Genomic DNA, 18,263 nt, shown 5'->3' with positions numbered 1-18,263 from the left:
GAATACTTCCCTTTGAAGGGAAAGGAAGATGGCCCCTGTGTGCTTGATGATGTCCTCAGTGAATGGAAATGATCCCAAGCACCACTAAAAGACTGTTTCTCACAGCGTCTCGTCTTCTGGCTAAGATAAACATTTCCTTTGATGTACCTAGCACTGTGTACAGTGGGTGTGTATTTATTTACAGACTTTTCTTTATTCATCATGGGTTGATAAAGTTTGGTTTGTCACCTGTGGGATGTGCAGTAAGTTTCAAGCCTTTTTGGTATTGGAAACATTAGCTAAGTCTATTATGAATCCATTCAGCAAACAACAAAACATAAATCAAATGAACAAGGTTGAAGGAAACCGTATTCACCTCAGAGACCTGGGCCTTGAATATGACCCCTGTTGATAAATCTACCTGTCATTAAGCAGAGACAGTGGGAGACCATGTTATCATGATGTCACAAACCACTAGATCAACTGCAGGTGCTCTCTCTCCTACTCGCCTCCACCAACCCTCTCCCCAGTCCCCCACCACAGTTAAAAATAGAAACCAGAGACTTGAGGAGAAACAGAAGTCAGATGTCCTATGGAGCGAGCTGAAGTGTTTACGTTAGTTAGAGGCTGGCTGGCTGGCTGGCTGGCTGGCTGGCTGGCTGGCTGGCTGGCTGGTTCCTGGAAAGAGGTCCAAGCTCTCCCCCAGACCTGCTGGGTTCAGAGACCATTTGTAATCATTTTGTATACCTTGAGCGTTTGCTTTAGTCTGCCTGGAGTGCCAGATGGGTGGGCATTGCACTTACAAGCTCAATCAAGCACAACTAAAGTATTTGAAAGACTTCAAATAGTATTTGAACCCAGGTGTGTTCTCCCCATTCAAGGCCCATCCACATCCAGTCAGGTCATCTCTCCAACATGGGACACTAACTACTGAGCCATTAAAGAAGCCAAGGCCAGATTTAGAAAGTGGACTCACTGTGTGGCAAATCTTTCAATGCCTTTCCTGGTCAATGATGGTCTGTCTACCTGTTCGTTTTCCACTGACAAACTGCTTTTTATTTGAGAGAAAAAAAACTGCTCGCAAAAGGCAAATATCTCAAGCTAAAATAAGCATGAAAAAACTGTTTTACACTTGAGCATCGTTTCACACACAGTCTCTCTCTCTCTCTCTCTGTCTCTCTGTCTGTCTGTGTCTCCAGAGAGGGGAGAGTTTCCTCCCTCAGACATATTTACTGCATCAGATTTACTGCCTCTCTCTCTCTCTCTCTCTCTCTCTCTCTCTCTCTCTCTCTCTCTCTCTCTCTCTCTCTCTCTCTGTCTCTGTCTCTCTGTCTCTCTCTCTCTCTGTCTCTGTCTCTCTCTCTCTCTCTCTCTGGAAGAGTGAGATATGCAGTAAATCTGTCTGAGGAGGGTGGAAACTCTTTCCTCTCTAGAGAGTTAGAGAGAGAGAGAGACAGAGAGAGAGAGATGCAGTAAATCTGTCTGAGGAGGGAGGAAACTCTCTCCTCTCCTGGCTGGGTAGTGTGGACGTCTGTCACCTAACAGCTGTTTAGCAGCTAAATAAAGCTGTGAAAGGTGCAGGAAACTCTCTCCTCTCCTGGCTGGGTAGTGTGGACGTCTCTCACCTAACAGCTGTTTACATTTCCACCAGTGACGAGCTCTGCTCCTCTCTACCAGTCAGCTACAACAAGCCTGCAGCACACGTCCGGAACATCTCAGATAGCAGCATGTGTGTTTGTGTGGTAACAGGCATCTTCCAGTATGTAGCTCTAAAGTACCTGAAGGTTGGCCTGTTGTTGTGAGCAACGTGCTGAAACGATGGAAGTACTTAATACACCATCAAAACATTGTCGTGACGCCAGTAAATATCACTCAATACAAACTAATGCTTGGTTGTGGTAGTGTGTGATATACATCTGATGTGTATTGGAACAGACTGGATAAAACATCACTACTGTGATGGTTATATTGTCATGTTTGTTGCTGTCGTTCTACTGTTAGTGTGATACTGCAACACTGACACCAGAGGTAAGACGTATGTGCTGTAAAAGTGATATTTCATTTTTGTTATAAACACAAAAAAAAAACTCTTTGCTTTGTTAATATGGGGTATTGTGTGTAGATTGATGAGGATTTTATTTATTTGTTCATTTTAGAATAAGACTTTGGAAAGAGTCAAGGGGTCTGAATACTTTCTGAATGCTCTGTATGTGAGCCATTGGCTCGTCATTAAAAAGGTTAGCTGTGGTCTAACCCCTCAGTGACTGATTTCCTCTTCATAGTGGTTTTTATTTTTATTTTTATTTTTTCACCTTTATTTAACCAGGTAGGCTAGTTGAGAACAAGTTCTCATTTGCAACTGCGACCTGGCCAAGATAAAGCATAGCAGTGTGAACAGACAACACAGAGTTACACATGGAGTAAACAATTAACAAGTCAATAACACAGAGAAAAAAAGGGGAGTCTATATACAATGTATGCAAAAGGCATGAGGAGGTAGGCGAATAATTACAATATTGCAGATTAACACTGGAGTGATAAATGATCAGATGATCATGTACAGGTAGAGATATTGGTGTGCAAAAGAGCAGAAAAGTAAATAAATAAAAACAGTATGGGGATGAGGTAGGTGAAAATGGGTGGGCTATTTACCAATAGACTATGTACAGCTGCAGCGATCGGTTAGCTGCTCAGATAGCAGATGTTTGAAGTTGGTGAGGGAGATAAAAGTCTCCAACTTCAGCGATTTTTGCAATTCGTTCCAGTCACAGGCAGCAGAGTACTGGAACGAAGGCGGCCAAATGAGGTGTTGGCTTTAGGGATGATCAGTGAGATACACCTGCTGGAGCGTGTGCTACGGATGGGTGTTGCCATCGTGACCAGTGAACTGAGATAAGGCGGAGCTTTACCTAGCATGGATTTGTAGATGACCTGGAGCCAGTGGGTCTGGCGACGAATATGTAGCGAGGGCCAGCCGACTAGAGCATACAAGTCGCAGTGGTGGGTGGTATAAGGTGCTTTAGTGACAAAACGGATGGCACTGTGATGAACTGCATCCAGTTTGCTGAGTAGAGTGTTGGAAGCAATTTTGTAGATGACATCGCCAAAATCGAGGATCGGTAGGATAGTCAGTTTTACTAGGGTAAGTTTGGCGGCGTGAGTGAAGGAGGCTTTGTTGCGGAATAGAAAGCCGATTCTTGATTTGATTTTCGATTGGAGATGTTTGATATGAGTCTGGAAAGAGAGTTTACAGTCTAGCCAGACACCTAGGTACTTATAGATGTCCACATATTCTAGGTCGGAACCATCCAGGGTGGTGATGCTAGTCGGGCATGCGGGTGCACTCAGCGATCGGTTGAAAAGCATGCATTTGGTTTTACTAGCGTTTAAGAGCAGTTGGAGGCCACGGAAGGAGTGTTGTATGGCATTGAAGCTCGTTTGGAGGTTAGATAGCACAGTGTCCAAGGACGGGCCGGAAGTATATAGAATGGTGTCGTCTGCATAGAGGTGGATCAGGGAATCGCCCGCAGCAAGAGCAACATCATTGATATATACAGAGAAAAGAGTCGGCCCGAGAATAGAACCCTGTGGCACCCCCATAGAGACTGCCAGAGGACCGGACAGCATGCCCTCCGATTTGACACACTGAACTCTGTCTGCAAAGTAATTGGTGAACCAGGCAAGGCAGTCATCCGAAAAACCGAGGCTACCGAGGCTACTGAGTCTGCCGATAAGAATATGGTGATTGACAGAGTCGAAAGCCTTGGCAAGGTCGATGAAGACGTCTGCACAGTACTGTCTTTTATCGATGGCGGTTATGATATCGTTTAGTACCTTGAGTGTGGCTGAGGTGCACCCGTGACCGGCTCGGAAACCTGATTGCACAGTGGAGAAGGTGCGGTGGTATTCGAGATGGTCAGTGACCTGTTTGTTGACTTGGCTTTCGAAGACCTTAGATAGGTCATTTAGGTTAATCTCATAGACCAAAGAGCATAGACATAGAACTACTAGAACTGTGGGACAATTCACTTTCTAGTCAAATTGCCATGGCTCTGGGGGCCTTCCCCTTCTAGTAATTATATTTCTATGCCACAGCACATACGTCTTACCTCTGTTGTCAGTGTTGCAGTATCACACTAACAGTAGAACGACAGCAACAAACATGACATGGACTCAGATCCTCCCGATGCTCCGGTGCGAGGGGGGACGTGGACTCGCTGTAAAGGATGGGCTCAGGGCGATCGAGTTCCTGGTCGGGTGGAGGTGTCTGCCTCGGATAGGTTATAGATGAGAAGGTAAGGGAGGATGGCAAAGTCAGATCCGTAACTTTGGGATAAAATAGAACCGTAAAATTGTACCGTGCGGCGGCAGGTATCCTAGTGGTTAGAGTGTAGGGACGGCAGGTAGCCTAGTGGTTAGAGTGTAGGGACGGCAGGTATCTTAGTGGTTAGAGTGTAGGGACGGCAGGTAGCCTAGTGGTTAGAGTGTAGGGACGGCAGGTATCTTAGTGGTTAGAGTGTAGGGACGGCAGGTATCCTAGTGGTTAGAGTGTAGGGACGGCAGGTAGCCTAGTGGTTAGAGTGTAGGGACGGCAGGTATCTTAGTGGTTAGAGTGTAGGGACGGCAGGTATCCTAGTGGTTAGAGTGTAGGGACGGCAGGTATCCTAGTGGTTAGAGTGTAGGGACGGCAGGTATCTTAGTGGTTAGAGTGTAGGGACGGCAGGTAGCCTAGTGGTTACAGTGTAGGGACGGCTGGTAGCCTAGTGGTTAGAGTGTAGGGACGGCAGGTAGCCTAGTGGTTAGAGTGGAGGGACGGCAGGTAGTCTAGTGGTTAGAGTGTAGGGACGGCAGGTAGCCTAGTGGTTAGAGTGTAGGGACGGCAGGTAGCCTAGTGGTTAGAGTGTAGGGGTGGCAGGTAGCCTAGTGGATAGAGTGTGTTGGTTAATTAAGGTAGAAACTGTTTCTCTGTGTTGGTTAATTAAGGTAGACTATGTGTATCAGATAGAAACTGTTTCTCTGTGTTGGTTAATTAAGGTAGACTATGTGTGTCAGATAGAAACTGTTTCTCTGTGTTGGTTAATTAAGGTAGACTATGTGTGTCAGATAGAAACTGTTTCTCTGTGTTGGTTAATTAAGGTAGACTATGTGTATCAGATAGAAACTGTTTCTCTGTGTTGGTTAATTAAGGTAGACTATGTGTGTCAGATAGAAACTGTTTCTCTGTGTTGGTTAATTAAGGTAGAAACTGTTTCTCTGTGTTGGTTAATTAAGGTAGACTATGTGTGTCAGATAGAAACTGATTCTCTGTGTTGGTTAATTAAGGTAGTCTATGTGTGTCAGGTAGAAACTGTTTCTCTGTGTTGGTTAATTAAGGTAGAAACTGTTTCTCTGTGTTGGTTAATTAAGGTAGACTATGTGTGTCAGATAGAAACTGTTTCTCTGTGTTGGTTAATTAAGGTAGACTATGTGTATCAGGTAGAAACTGTTTCTCTGTGTTGGTTAATTAAGGTAGAAACTGTTTCTCTGTGTTGTTTAATTAAGGTAGACTATGTGTATCAGATAGAAACTGTTTCTCTGTGTTGGTTAATTAAGGTAGACTATGTGTGTCAGGTAGAAACTGTTTCTCTGTGTTGGTTAATTAAGGTAGACTATGTGTGTCAGATAGAAACTGTTTCTCTGTGTTGGTTAATTAAGGTAGACTATGTGTATCAGATAGAAACTGTTTCTCTGTGTTGGTTAATTAAGGTAGACTATGTGTATCAGATAGAAACTGTTTCTCTGTGTTGGTTAATTAAGGTAGACTATGTGTATCAGATAGAAACTGTTTCTCTGTGTTGGTTAATTAAGGTAGACTATGTGTATCAGATAGAAACTGTTTCTCTGTGTTGGTTAATTAAGGTAGACTATGTGTATCAGATAGAAACTGTTTCTCTGTGTTGGTTAATTAAGGTAGACTATGTGTGTCAGATAGAAACTGTTTCTCTGTGTTGGTTAATTAAGGTAGACTATGTGTATCAGATAGAAACTGTTTCTCTGTGTTGGTTAATTAAGGTAGACTATGTGTGTCAGATAGAAACTGTTTCTCTGTGTTGGTTAATTAAGGTAGTCTATGTGTGTCAGACAGAACCTGCTGCTCTGTGTTGGTTAATTAAGGTAGAAACTGTTTCTCTGTGTTGGTTAATTAAGGTAGTCTATGTGTGTCAGACAGAACCCGCTGCTCTGTGTTGGTTAATCAAGGTAACATCTCTTAAACTCTGAACACTCTGATAGTTGAGAACCGCAGCAGGTAATCCATTGTGACTGTCACAGAGACGACCATCCCTGTTACACTGTCCCAGGAAAAACAAGTGGTGGGACTTACTCATTGGTTGTGGATGAGATGAGTCTCTCCCCCGTCACAATGTAACGTGTTGCTTTTATTACAGCACCTTCAGCACCTTCAATAATGTGCAAATATTGTACAATCTAGGTGAGCAAAGCTCTTAGAGACTTACCCAGAAAGACTCACAGCTGTAATCTCTGCCGAATTGATTCTAACATGTATTGAGGCTGGGTTTCTGTACAGCACTTTGTGACATCAGCTGATGTAAGAAGGGCTTTTTAAATAAACTTGATTGATTGATTATAAATACATTTGATTATTGACTCAGGGGTGGGAAAACCTATGTAAATGAGATATTTCTGTATTTAGTTTCCAATACATTTGATAAAGACATGTTCTCACTTAGTCATTATGGGTTACTGTGTGTAGATGGGTGGGCAGAAAAAATCAATGGAATCCATTTTGAATTCAGGCTGTAACACAACAAAATGTGGAACAAGTGAAGGGGTGTGACTACTTTCTGAAGGCACTGCATCTGGCAAAACACTCGCAATATAAATCCATTCAATTCTAACTGTAGAAGTGTTACCCCACCGAGGCCTGCACCCCCTGCCGTTACGCCCCTGTAGATAATAATATACGGGGGGAAACAGAATAATAGTAATGCAGAATGATGCTGGAGCCTTTACCTGTTTCAGGGTCTGGAGACGTCATGCATAATGATGCTGGAGCCTTTACCTGTTTCCAGGGTCTGGAGAAGTCATGCAGAATGATGCTGGAGCCTTTACCTGTTTCCAGGGTCTGGAGAAGTCATGCAGAATGATGCTGGAGCCTTTACCTGTTTCCAGGGTCTGGAGAAGTGATGCAGAATGATACTGGAGCCTTTACCTGTTTCCAGGGTCTGGGGACGTCATGCAGAATGATGCTGGAGCCTTTACCTGTTTCCAGGGTCTGGAGAAGTCATGCAGAATGATGCTGGAGCCTTTACCTGTTTCCAGGGTCTGGAGACGTCATGCTCCTGGTGACGTGACACATCTTTAAGGGGATGTACCTCCTGTCCCCCTGTAGGGACATGGTGGGGGTGACGGGGACATCACAGTGGGGGCTACCCAGCCTCGGGGACTCAGGTGGGGGCGTCTCCCAGCCTATCTCTGACACAGGAGAACCCTTCTTCACATAGGGGCTGGCTTCTCTCATGTACTTCACTGGGAATATGAGAGAGGAGAATTATGGGTAAGCTTTTTCACAACCTGTCTTGAGGCTGGCTTCCCTCATGTACTTCACTGGGAATATGAGAGAGGAGAATTATGGGTAAGCTTTTTTACAACCTGTCTTGAGGCTGGCTTCCCACATGTACTTCACTGGGAATATGAGAGAGGAGAATTATGGGTAAGCTTTTTCACAACCTGTCTTGAGGCTGGCTTCCCACATGTACTTCACTGGGAATATGAGAGAGGAGAATTATGGGTAAGCTTTTTCACAACCTGTCTTGAGGCTGGCTTCCCACATGTACTTCACTGGGAATATGAGAGAGGAGAATTATGGGTAAGCTTTTTCACAACCTGTCTTGTTCTATTAGTGGTCCAGTTCTATTAGTGGTCCAGTTCTATAATACAGTTCTATTAGAGGTCCAGTTCTATTAGTGGTCCAGTTCTATTAGAGGTCCAGTTCTATTAGTGGTCCAGTTCTATTAGTGGTCCAGTTCTATTAGTGGTCCAGTTCTATTATACAGTTCTATTAGTGGTCCAGTTCTACTAGTGGTTCAGGTTTATTAGTGGTCCAGTTCTATTAGTGGTCCAGTTCTATTAGTGGTCCAGTTCTATTAGTGGTCCAGTACTATTATACAGTTCTATTAGTGGTCCAGTTCTATTAGTGGTCCAGTTCTACTAGTGGTCAGTTCTATTATACAGTTCTATTAGTGGTCCAGTTCTATTAGTGGTCCAGTTCTATTAGTGGTCCAGTTCTATTAGTGGTCCAGTTCTATTATACAGTTCTATTAGTGGTCCAGTTCTATTAGTGGTCCAGTTCTATTAGTGGTCCAGTTCTATTATACAGTTCTATTAGTGGTCCAGTTCTATTAGTGGTCCAGTTCTATTAGAGGTCCAGTTCTATTAGAGGTCCAGTTCTATTAGTGGTCCAGTTCTATTAGTGGTCCAGTTCTATTAGTGGTCCAGTTCTATTATACAGTTCTATTAGTGGTCCAGTTCTATTAGTGGTCCAGTTCTATTAGTGGTCCAGTTCTATTAGTGGTCCAGTTCTACTAGTGTTCCAGTTCTATTATACAGTTCTATTAGTGGTCCAGTTCTACTAGTGGTTCAGGTTTATTAGTGGTCCAGTTCTATTAGTGGTCCAGTTCTATTAGTGGTCCAGTTCTATTAGTGGTCCAGTTCTATTAGTGGTCCAGGTCTGTTAGAAGTGTTAATCCATTCTACAACGTGTTCTGAACTCACATCTATGAGTCACAACACACAATCATACCTTGTACCCAGTTTAACACTTTCTGTGAACTCAAAGATATTGCACCTCCATGGGAAAACGTTGGTTGGCATTGTTTGAGAGGATTAGATGGATCGCTCCAAACTATGGATGTGGACCTGGCCAACAGCTGAGAGATGAGAGTCATTGGAAGTATTCCACACCACACAAGAGGCCTAATCCGACCAAAGACCACAACTCTGGGACATGGGATTCATTAGTCATTTGGTGGCTACACAGTTTCATAGACACAATCTGTGAATCACGTTAAATCCACGGCATTGATCACGAGTCACAGTAGACATGAATAACATAGCTATTATTACCCTGCTATAAACAAAACGTATCAGACTGTATGGAGTTAGTTTAAATTACAGGGCTGTGTGAACAACACCGATGTCAACCATTTACTCCCTGCAGAAGGCAGGGACCTGCTTCCACCAACAGTGATCTGTCTGACTGCATTACATCAATCTCTAAAGAGAAGTGGCAATATATTACAGAAATATATTAGGTTTTAACAGTTTATATTCCTAAATTATGGAGCTCTAAACGTATCAGCTGATGAACAGTTCTGGCATTCACTGTTCGTATTTCATCAATTCAAGGGGAAGGTTTCAGAGGATAACATGACAAAGATGTACTGAAAAGGTGTACAAACACGACACAGGAGGTTGGTGAAACTTTAATTAGGGAGGACGGGGCTCGTGGTAATGACTGGAGTGGAATGAGTGGAATGGTATCAAATACATCATACACATGGTTTGCTGCCATTCCATTTACTCCATTCCAGACATTATTATGAGCCGTCCTCCCCTCAAACCTCCCCTAAAACACGAGTACAGGCCCTGTTCTTTAAGGAGAACAAGTAAAGAAACCTCCCCTGAAACACGAGTACAGGCCCTGTTCTTTAAGGAACGAAGTAAAGAAACCTCCCCTGAAACACAAGTACAGGCCCTGTTCTTTAAGGAACGAAGTAAAGAAACCTCCCCTGAAACACAAGTACAGGCCCTGTTCTTTAAGGAACGAAGTAAAGAAACCTCCCCTGAAACACAAGTACAGGCCCTGTTCTTTAAGGAACGAAGTAAAGAAACCTCCCCTGAAACACGATTACAGGCCCTGTTCTTTAAGGAACGAAGTAAAGAAACCTCCCCTGAAACACGATTACAGGCCCTGTTCTTTAAGGAACGAAGTAAAGAAACCTCCCCTGAAACACAAGTACAGGCCCTGTTCTTTAAGGAACGAAGTAAAGAAACCTCCCCTGAAACACAAGTACAGGCCCTGTTCTTTAAGGAACGAAGTAAAGAAACCTCCCCTGAAACACAAGTACAGGCCCTGTTCTTTAAGGAACAAAGTAAAGAAACCTCCCCTGAAACACGATTACAGGCCCTGTTCTTTAAGGAACAGTAAAGAAACCTCCCCTGAAACACGATTACAGGCCCTGTTCTTTAAGGAACGAAGTAAAGAAACCTCCCCTGAAACACAAGTACAGGCCCTGTTCTTTAAGGAACGAAGGAGAATAAGTAAAGAAAGGTATCAACATCTAACAGAAGTGTAAGACTATCATTATGCATAGAAGCTGACAGATCTGGCAAACAGATAGGCCTACCTCTGCAAGGGCAGGGTATGAAGTAGTCTTACGGGAATTCCTTGCTGAAGCCCTTTCATCTAATCCTCACGCTTATGTTGTAGTTGTGGTGTCATTAGTTCAGGCGCCAGCAGAATGCTTTCAGAGTGAGGTCATACATAGAACTCGGAGTATTCCTCTCTCGTTTGCCTCTCTCTCTGTCACTAATCGCTCCTATCTACTGGTTCTGCTCTCTCTCTGTCACTAATCGCTCCTATCTACTGGTTCTGCTCTCTCCTATCTACTGGTTCTGCTCTCTCCTTCCTACTGGTTCTGCTCTCTCCTTCCTACTGGTTCTGCTCTCTCCTATCTACTGGTTCTGCTCTCTCCTTCCTACTGGTTCTGCTCTCTCCTATCTACTGGTTCTGCTCTCTCCTTCCTACTGGTTCTGCTCTCTCCTATCTACTGGTTCTGCTCTCTCCTATCTACTGGTTCTGCTCTCTCGTATCTACTGGTTCTGCTCTCTCCTTCCTACTGGTTCTGCTCTCTCCTTCCTACTGGTTCTGCTCTCTCCTATCTACTGGTTCTGCTCTCTCCTGTCTACTGGTTCTGCTCTCTCCTATCTACTGGTTCTGCTCTCTCCTTCCTACTGGTTCTGCTCTCTCCCTATCTACTGGTTCTGCTCTCTCCTATCTACTGGTTCTGCTCTCTCCTATCTGCTGGTTCTGCTCTCTCCTGTCTACTGGTTCTGCTCTCTCCTTCCTACTGGTTCTGCTCTCTCCTATCTACTGGTTCTGCTCTCTCCTTCCTACTGGTTCTGCTCTCTCCTTCCTACTGGTTCTGCTCTCTCCTTCCTACTGGTTCTGCTCTCTCCTTCCTACTGGTTCTGCTCTCTCCTTCCTACTGGTTCTGCTCTCTCCTATCTACTGGTTCTGCTCTCTCCTATCTACTGGTTCTGCTCTCTCCTATCTACTGGTTCTGCTCTCTCCTATCTACTGGTTCTGCTCTCTCCTATCTACTGGTTCTGCTCTCTCCTGTCTACTGGTTCTGTTCTCTCCTATCTACTGGTTCTGCTCTCTCCCTATCTACTGGTTCTGCTCTCTCCTATCTACTGGTTCTGCTCTCTCCTTCCTACTGGTTCTGCTCTCTCCTATCTACTGGTTCTGCTCTCTCCTTCCTACTGGTTCTGCTCTCTCCTATCTACTGGTTCTGCTCTCTCCTTCCTACTGGTTCTGCTCTCTCCTATCTCCTGGTTCTGCTCTCTCCTATCTCCTGGTTCTGCTCTCTCCTGTCTACTGGTTCTGCTCTCTCCTTCCTACTGGTTCTGCACTCTCCTATCTACTGGTTCTGCTCTCTCGTATCTACTGGTTCTGCTCTCTCGTATCTACTGGTTCTGCTCTCTCCTATCTACTGGTTCTGCTCTCTCCTTCCTACTGGTTCTGCTCTCTCCTATCTACTGGTTCTGCTCTCTCCTTCCTACGGGTTCTGCTCTCTCCTATCTACTGGTTCTGCTCTCTCCTGTCTACTGGTTCTGTTCTCTCCTATCTACTGGTTCTGCTCTCTCCTTCCTACTGGTTCTGCTCTCTCCTATCTACTGGTTCTGCTCTCTCCTATCTACTGGTTCTGCACTCTCCTGTCTACTGGTTCTGCTCTCTCCTATCTACTGGTTCTGCTCTCTCCTATCTACTGGTTCTGCTCTCTCGTATCTACTGGTTCCGCTCTCTCCTATCTACTGGTTCTGCTCTCTCCTATCTACTGGTTCTGCTCTCTCCTATCTACTGGTTCTGCTCTCTCCTTCCTACTGGTTCTGCTCTCTCCTTCCTACTGGTTCTGCTCTCTCCTATCTACTGGTTCTGCTCTCTCCTATCTATTGGTTCTGCTCTCTCCTATCTACTGGTTCTGCTCTCTCCCATCTACTAGTTCTGCTCTTTCCCATCTACTGGTTCTGCTCTCTCCCATCTACTAGTTCTGCTCTCTCCCATCTACTGGTTCTGCTCTCTCCCATCTACTGGTTTAGCTCTTGTCTCTACTGTCACTAACATTACAGTGGAGGCTGCTTCTCCACTACTACTTAAAGCTGAAGATAACAGTGTGTGTACCTGTGTGTTCTCAACTCTGTTCCAAAATAAAATGTTCCATTTTTAGTAGAGGGGAAAATAAAAGTAGGCGGGATTCATTATGTTTATTGCTATGCCTTGGAGTCTGTACTTCCTGCCTCGGAGTCTGTACTTCCTGCCTCGGAGTCTGTACTTCCTGCCTAGGAGTCTGTACTTCCTGCCTAGGAGTCTGTACTTCCTGCCTAGGAGTCTGTACTTCCTGCCTAGGAGTCTGTACTTCCTGCCTAGGAGTCTGTACTTCCTGCCAAGGAGTCTGTACTTCCTGTGGGGATTGTTCGTCACGCACTGGCCATAGAGAGGCTTTTTATTCTCTATTTTGGTTAGGCCAGGGTGTGACTAGGGTGGGCATTCTATGTTATTTTTTCTATGTTTTTGTATGTCGTTGTTTTTGGCCGGGTATTGGTTCTCAATCAGGGACAGCTGTCTGTCGTTGTCTCTGATTGAGAACCATACTTAGGTAGCCTGTTCCCACCTGTGTTTGTGGGTAGTTGTTTTCTGTTTTGTGTATTGCACCTTGCAGAACTGTTCGTTTGTTGTGTTTGTTCAAGTGTTGGTATTTATTAAACATATTATAAATAGTTACCATGGTCCTCTTCTCCTTCTCCCCACGACATTCGTTACATCGTTTTTGCTACAAAAGACATGAGCTCAAACTGAATCTGAAAAATTAACTTACAAGATTTCCTTTTTGATATTGAATGTATTTGCAAAAATATAGCAGGAGAGAATAATGACTGCATTGAAATAGAAATAACATCTAAAAATGTATCATGGTTTGGTCGTGTTCTTACACATCGACCACATTGTCCTGTTAATGCACGTGGTTTGGTCGTGTTCCTACCCATCGACCACATTGTCCTGTTAATGCACGTGGTTTGGTCGTGTTCCTACCCATCGACCACATTGTCCTGTTAATGCACGTGGTTTGGTCGTGTTCCTACCCATCGACCACATTGTCCTGTTAATGCACGTGGTTTGGTCGTGTTCCTACCCATCGACCACATTGTCCTGTTAATGCACGTGGTTTGGTCGTGTTCCTACCCATCGACCACATTGTCCTGTTAATGCACGTGGTTTGGTCGTGTTCCTACCCATCGACCACATTGTCCTGTTAATGCACGTGGTTTGGTCGTGTTCCTACTCATCGACCACATTGTCCTGTTAATGCACGTGGTTTGGTCGTGTTCCTACCCATCGACCACATTGTCCTGTTAATGCACGTGGTTTGGTCGTGTTCCTACTCATCGACCACATTGTCCTGTTAATGCACGTGGTTTGGTCGTGTTCTTACTCATCGACCACATTGTCCTGTTAATGCACGTGGTTTGGTCGTGTTCCTACCCATCGACCACATTGTCCTGTTAATGCACGTGGTTTGGTCGTGTTCCTACTCATCGACCACATTGTCCTGTTAATGCACGTGGTTTGGTCGTGTTCTTACCCATCGACCACATTGTCCTGTTAATGCACGTGGTTTGGTCGTGTTCCTACCCATCGACCACATTGTCCTGTTAATGCACGTGGTTTGGTCGTGTTCCTACCCATCGACCACATTGTCCTGTTAATGCACGTGGTTTGGTCGTGTTCCTACCCATCGACCACATTGTCCTGTTAATGCACGTGGTTTGGTCGTGTTCCTACTCATCGACCACATTGTCCTGTTAATGCACGTGGTTTGGTCGTGTTCCTACCCATCGACCACATTGTCCTGTTAATGCACGTGGTTTGGTCGTGTTCCTACTCATCGACCACATTGTCCTGTTAATGCACGTGGTTTGGTCGTGTTCTTACTCATCGACCACATTGTCCTGTTAATGCACGTGGTTTGGTCGTGTTCCTACCCATCGACCACATTGTCCTGTTAATGCACGTGGTTTGGTCGTGTTCCTACCCATCGACCACATTGTCCTGTTAATGCACGTGGTTTGGTCGTGTTCCTACCCATCGACCACATTGTCCTGTTAATGCACGTGGTTTGGTTGTGTTCCTACTCATGGACCACATTGTCCTGTTAATGCACGTGGTTTGGTTGTGTTCCTACTCATCGACCACATTGTCCTGTTAATGCACGTGGTTTGGTCGTGTTCTTACTCATCGACCACATTGTCCTGTTAATGCACGTGGTTTGGTCGTGTTCCTACTCATGGACCACATTGTCCTGTTAATGCACGTGGTTTGGTCGTGTTCCTACTCATGGACCACATTGTCCTGTTAATGCACGTGGTTTGGGCAGTACGTCTCTACTCCATCCTGCTTGTTCGTAGAAAAACGGTCCGAATGAGCTTTCTGAATGAATCGACGTCACCATAGAAACCCAGCTGGTAGAAACACCAAGTCATTGAGAGAATCTCAACCTAATGGTTGGGTGCAAGTCATTTCTTCTTCAGTTATTATCCATACAATGGAAGCCATTATAGAAGCCAGCATGTCTCTGAATTCTGAAATAACATTAAAATCTATCTGCCCTATTGTCAGGTGTAATAATAACCAAGTCTTTGTGTTGTCAGCCCGTTAACTAGACACAGCCATTAGAGCTAGTTACATGTATTAACGTGGGAACAGAATGGAGAGCTTTGTTAGCTGCTCTTATGGAGCCGAGAAAAGAAAATGGCTAATTTGACGTGAGTAACTTCTGGATGAAAACAACCAGGAACAAAAGGGGACTTTTTTTATGAGACTTTAATTGCAGAATAGAATGGAACTCTTTTTTTAACCTCCTCTGAATGGGCAGGTAGATACTGCTGCAGAACAAAACACCTGGTACAGAATACACAGAGGTCTACAAGGTATCTTTTCCCCCTCTGCCGCCTGAAAAGGTCTGATGTTATCAAAGCAAGAACAGGTGCTTGAACGCCCGGTTCAATGGACTACAGTTTATATCAACTTTAGCAGAAATATTTGTAACGACCGTTTGGTGGAAGAAGGTGAGGACCAAGATGCAGCGTGGTAAAGTGTTCATGTTTTTAATACCGTAATGAACACTGAACAAAACAAATAAAACGACAAAAACGAACAGTCCTGTGTTGTGCTCAAAAAACACTGAACAGAAAAGAATCACCCACAACTCAAGGGTGAAAACAGGCTGCCTAAGTACGGTTCTCAATCAGGGACAACCAGGCTGCCTAAGTACGGTTCTCAATCAGGGACAACCAGGCTGCCTAAGTACGGTTCTCAATCAGGGACAACCAGGCTGCCTAAGTACAGTTCTCAATCAGGGACAACCAGGCTGCCTAAGTACGGTTCTCAATCAGGGACAACCAGGCTGCCTAAGTACGGTTCTCAATCAGGGACAACCAGGCTGCCTATGTACGGTTCTCAATCAGGGACAACCAGGCTGCCTAAGTACGGTTCTCAATCAGGGACAACCAGGCTGCCTAAGTACGGTTCTCAATCAGGGACAACCAGGCTGCCTAAGTACGGTTCTCAATCAGGGACAACCAGGCTGCCTATGTACGGTTCTCAATCAGGGACAACCAGGCTGCCTAAGTACGGTTCTCAATCAGGGACAACCAGGCTGCCTAAGTACGGTTCTCAATCAGGGACAACCAGGCTGCCTATGTACGGTTCTCAATCAGGGACAACCAGGCTGCCTAAGTACGGTTCTCAATCAGGGACAACCAGGCTGCCTAAGTACGGTTCTTAATCAGGGACAACCAGGCTGCCTAAGTACGGTTCTCAATCAGGGACAACCAGGCTGCCTAAGTACGGTTCTCAATCAGGGACAACCAGGCTGCCTAAGTACGGTTCTCAATCAGGGACAACCAGGCTGCCTAAGTACGGTTCTCAATCAGGGACAACCAGGCTGCCTAAGTACGGTTCTCAATCAGGGACAACCAGGCTGCCTAAGTACGGTTCTCAATCAGGGACAACCAGGCTGCCTAAGTACGGTTCTCAATCAGGGACAACCAGGCTGCCTAAGTACGGTTCTCAATCAGGGACAACCAGGCTGCCTAAGTACGGTTCTCAATCAGGGACAACCAGGCTGCCTAAGTACGGTTCTCAATCAGGGACAACCAGGCTGCCTAAGTACGGTTCTCAATCAGGGACAACCAGGTTGCCTAAGTACGGTTCTCAATCAGGGACAACCAGGCTGCCTAAGTACGGTTCTCAATCAGGGACAACCAGGCTGCCTAAGTACGGTTCTCAATCAGGGACAACCAGGCTGCCTAAGTACGGTTCTCAATCAGGGACAACCAGGCTGCCTAAGTACGGTTCTCAATCAGGGACAACCAGGCTGCCTAAGTACGGTTCTCAATCAGGGACAACCAGGCTGCCTAAGTACGGTTCTCAATCAGGGACAACCAGGCTGCCTATGTACGGTTCTCAATCAGGGACAACCAGGATGCCTAAGTACGGTTCTCAATCAGGGACAACCAGGCTGCCTAAGTACAGTTCTCAATCAGGGACAACCAGGCTGCCTAAGTACGGTTCTCAATCAGGGACAACCAGGCTGCCTAAGTACGGTTCTCAATCAGGGACAACCAGGCTACCTAAGTACGGTTCTCAATCAGGGACAACCAGGCTACCTAAGTACGGTTCTCAATCAGGGACAACGATTGACAGCTGCCTCTGATTGAGAACCATACCAGGCCAAACACAGAAAATACCAACTCAATAGAAAAACAAACATAGACAACCCACCCAACTCAAGCCCTGATCATACTAAAACAAAGACATAACAAAAGAACTAAGGTCAGAACGTGACAATATTAGATAATGTCACAGTGAGATTGACTGTGTTCATAGCATGACTTCTATGTTAAGAACAACAAGGTGGGGAGTCTGTACTGGAGCTTTATGGGGGAAACAAGTTAAAGGACAATATTCAAATAATGAACGAACAGTAAATTCACAGAGGGAATAACAGGAGTGTTGAGAACTGATTTATAAACTGTACTAGGGTCAGGAGTTATAAACTGTACTAAGGCCAGGAGTTATAAACTGTACTAGGGCCAGGAGTTATAAACTGTACTAGGGCCAGGAGTTATAAACTGTACTAGGGCCAGGAGTTATAAACTGTACTAGGGCCAGGAGTTATAAACTGTACCAGGGCCAGGAGTTATAAACTGTACTAGGGCCAGGAGTTATAAACTGTACTAGGGCCAGGAGTTATAAACTGTACTAGGGCCAGGAGTTATAAACTGTACCAGGGCCAGGAGTTATAAACTGTACTAGGGCCAGGAGTTATAAACTGTACTAGGGCCAGGAGTTATAAACTGTACTAGGGCCAGGAGTTATAAACTGTACTAGGGCCAGGAGTTATAAACTGTACTAGGGCCAGGAGTTATAAACTGTACCAGGGCCAGGAGTTATAAACTGTACCAGGGCCAGGAGTTATAAACTGTACTAGGGCCAGGAGTTATAAACTGTACTAGGGCCAGGAGTTATAAACTGTACTAGGGCCAGGAGTTATAAACTGTACCAGGGCCAGGAGTTATAAACTGTACTAGGGCCAGGAGTTATAAACTGTACCAGGGCCAGGAGTTATAAACTGTACTAGGGCCAGGAGTTATAAACTGTACTAGGGCCAGGAGTTATAAACTGTACTAGGGCCAGGAGTTATAAACTGTACTAGGGCCAGGAGTTATAAACTGTACTAGGGCCAGGAGTTATAAACTGTACTAGGGCCAGGAGCAGATGGTTCACTCTGTCATCACAGCTTGTGTGTGTGTGTGTGATTTATAAACTGTACTAGGGCCAGGAGTAGATGGTTCACTCTGTCATCACAGCTTGTGTGTGTGTGTGTGATTTATAAACTGTACTAGGGCCAGGAGTTAAGGAGTTATAAACTGTACGAGGGCCA

The 18,263-nt window shown here is 45.0% G+C and overlaps 1 protein-coding gene across 3 annotated transcripts in view; it reads right to left on the bottom strand.

The window, feature by feature from the left end:
* The window catches only part of LOC124025745 (beta-1-syntrophin-like), a 56,579-nt gene that overhangs the window by 27,819 nt on the left and 10,497 nt on the right, over nt 1–18,263 (bottom strand). For 2 of the 3 annotated variants that reach the window (XM_046339080.1, XM_046339081.1), the window contains exon 2: nt 7,290–7,506. In XM_046339080.1, the coding sequence (XP_046195036.1) occupies nt 7,290–7,506 (217 nt within the window). The remainder of the gene's footprint in view (nt 1–7,289; nt 7,507–18,263) is intronic. The other variant, XM_046339082.1, reaches the window with a different exon arrangement.

Source organism: Oncorhynchus gorbuscha, unplaced genomic scaffold (assembly GCF_021184085.1).
Source record: "Oncorhynchus gorbuscha isolate QuinsamMale2020 ecotype Even-year unplaced genomic scaffold, OgorEven_v1.0 Un_scaffold_2404, whole genome shotgun sequence".
Classification (NCBI taxonomy): domain Eukaryota; kingdom Metazoa; phylum Chordata; class Actinopteri; order Salmoniformes; family Salmonidae; genus Oncorhynchus; species Oncorhynchus gorbuscha.
This window is presented reverse-complemented; position numbering and strand designations above follow the sequence as displayed.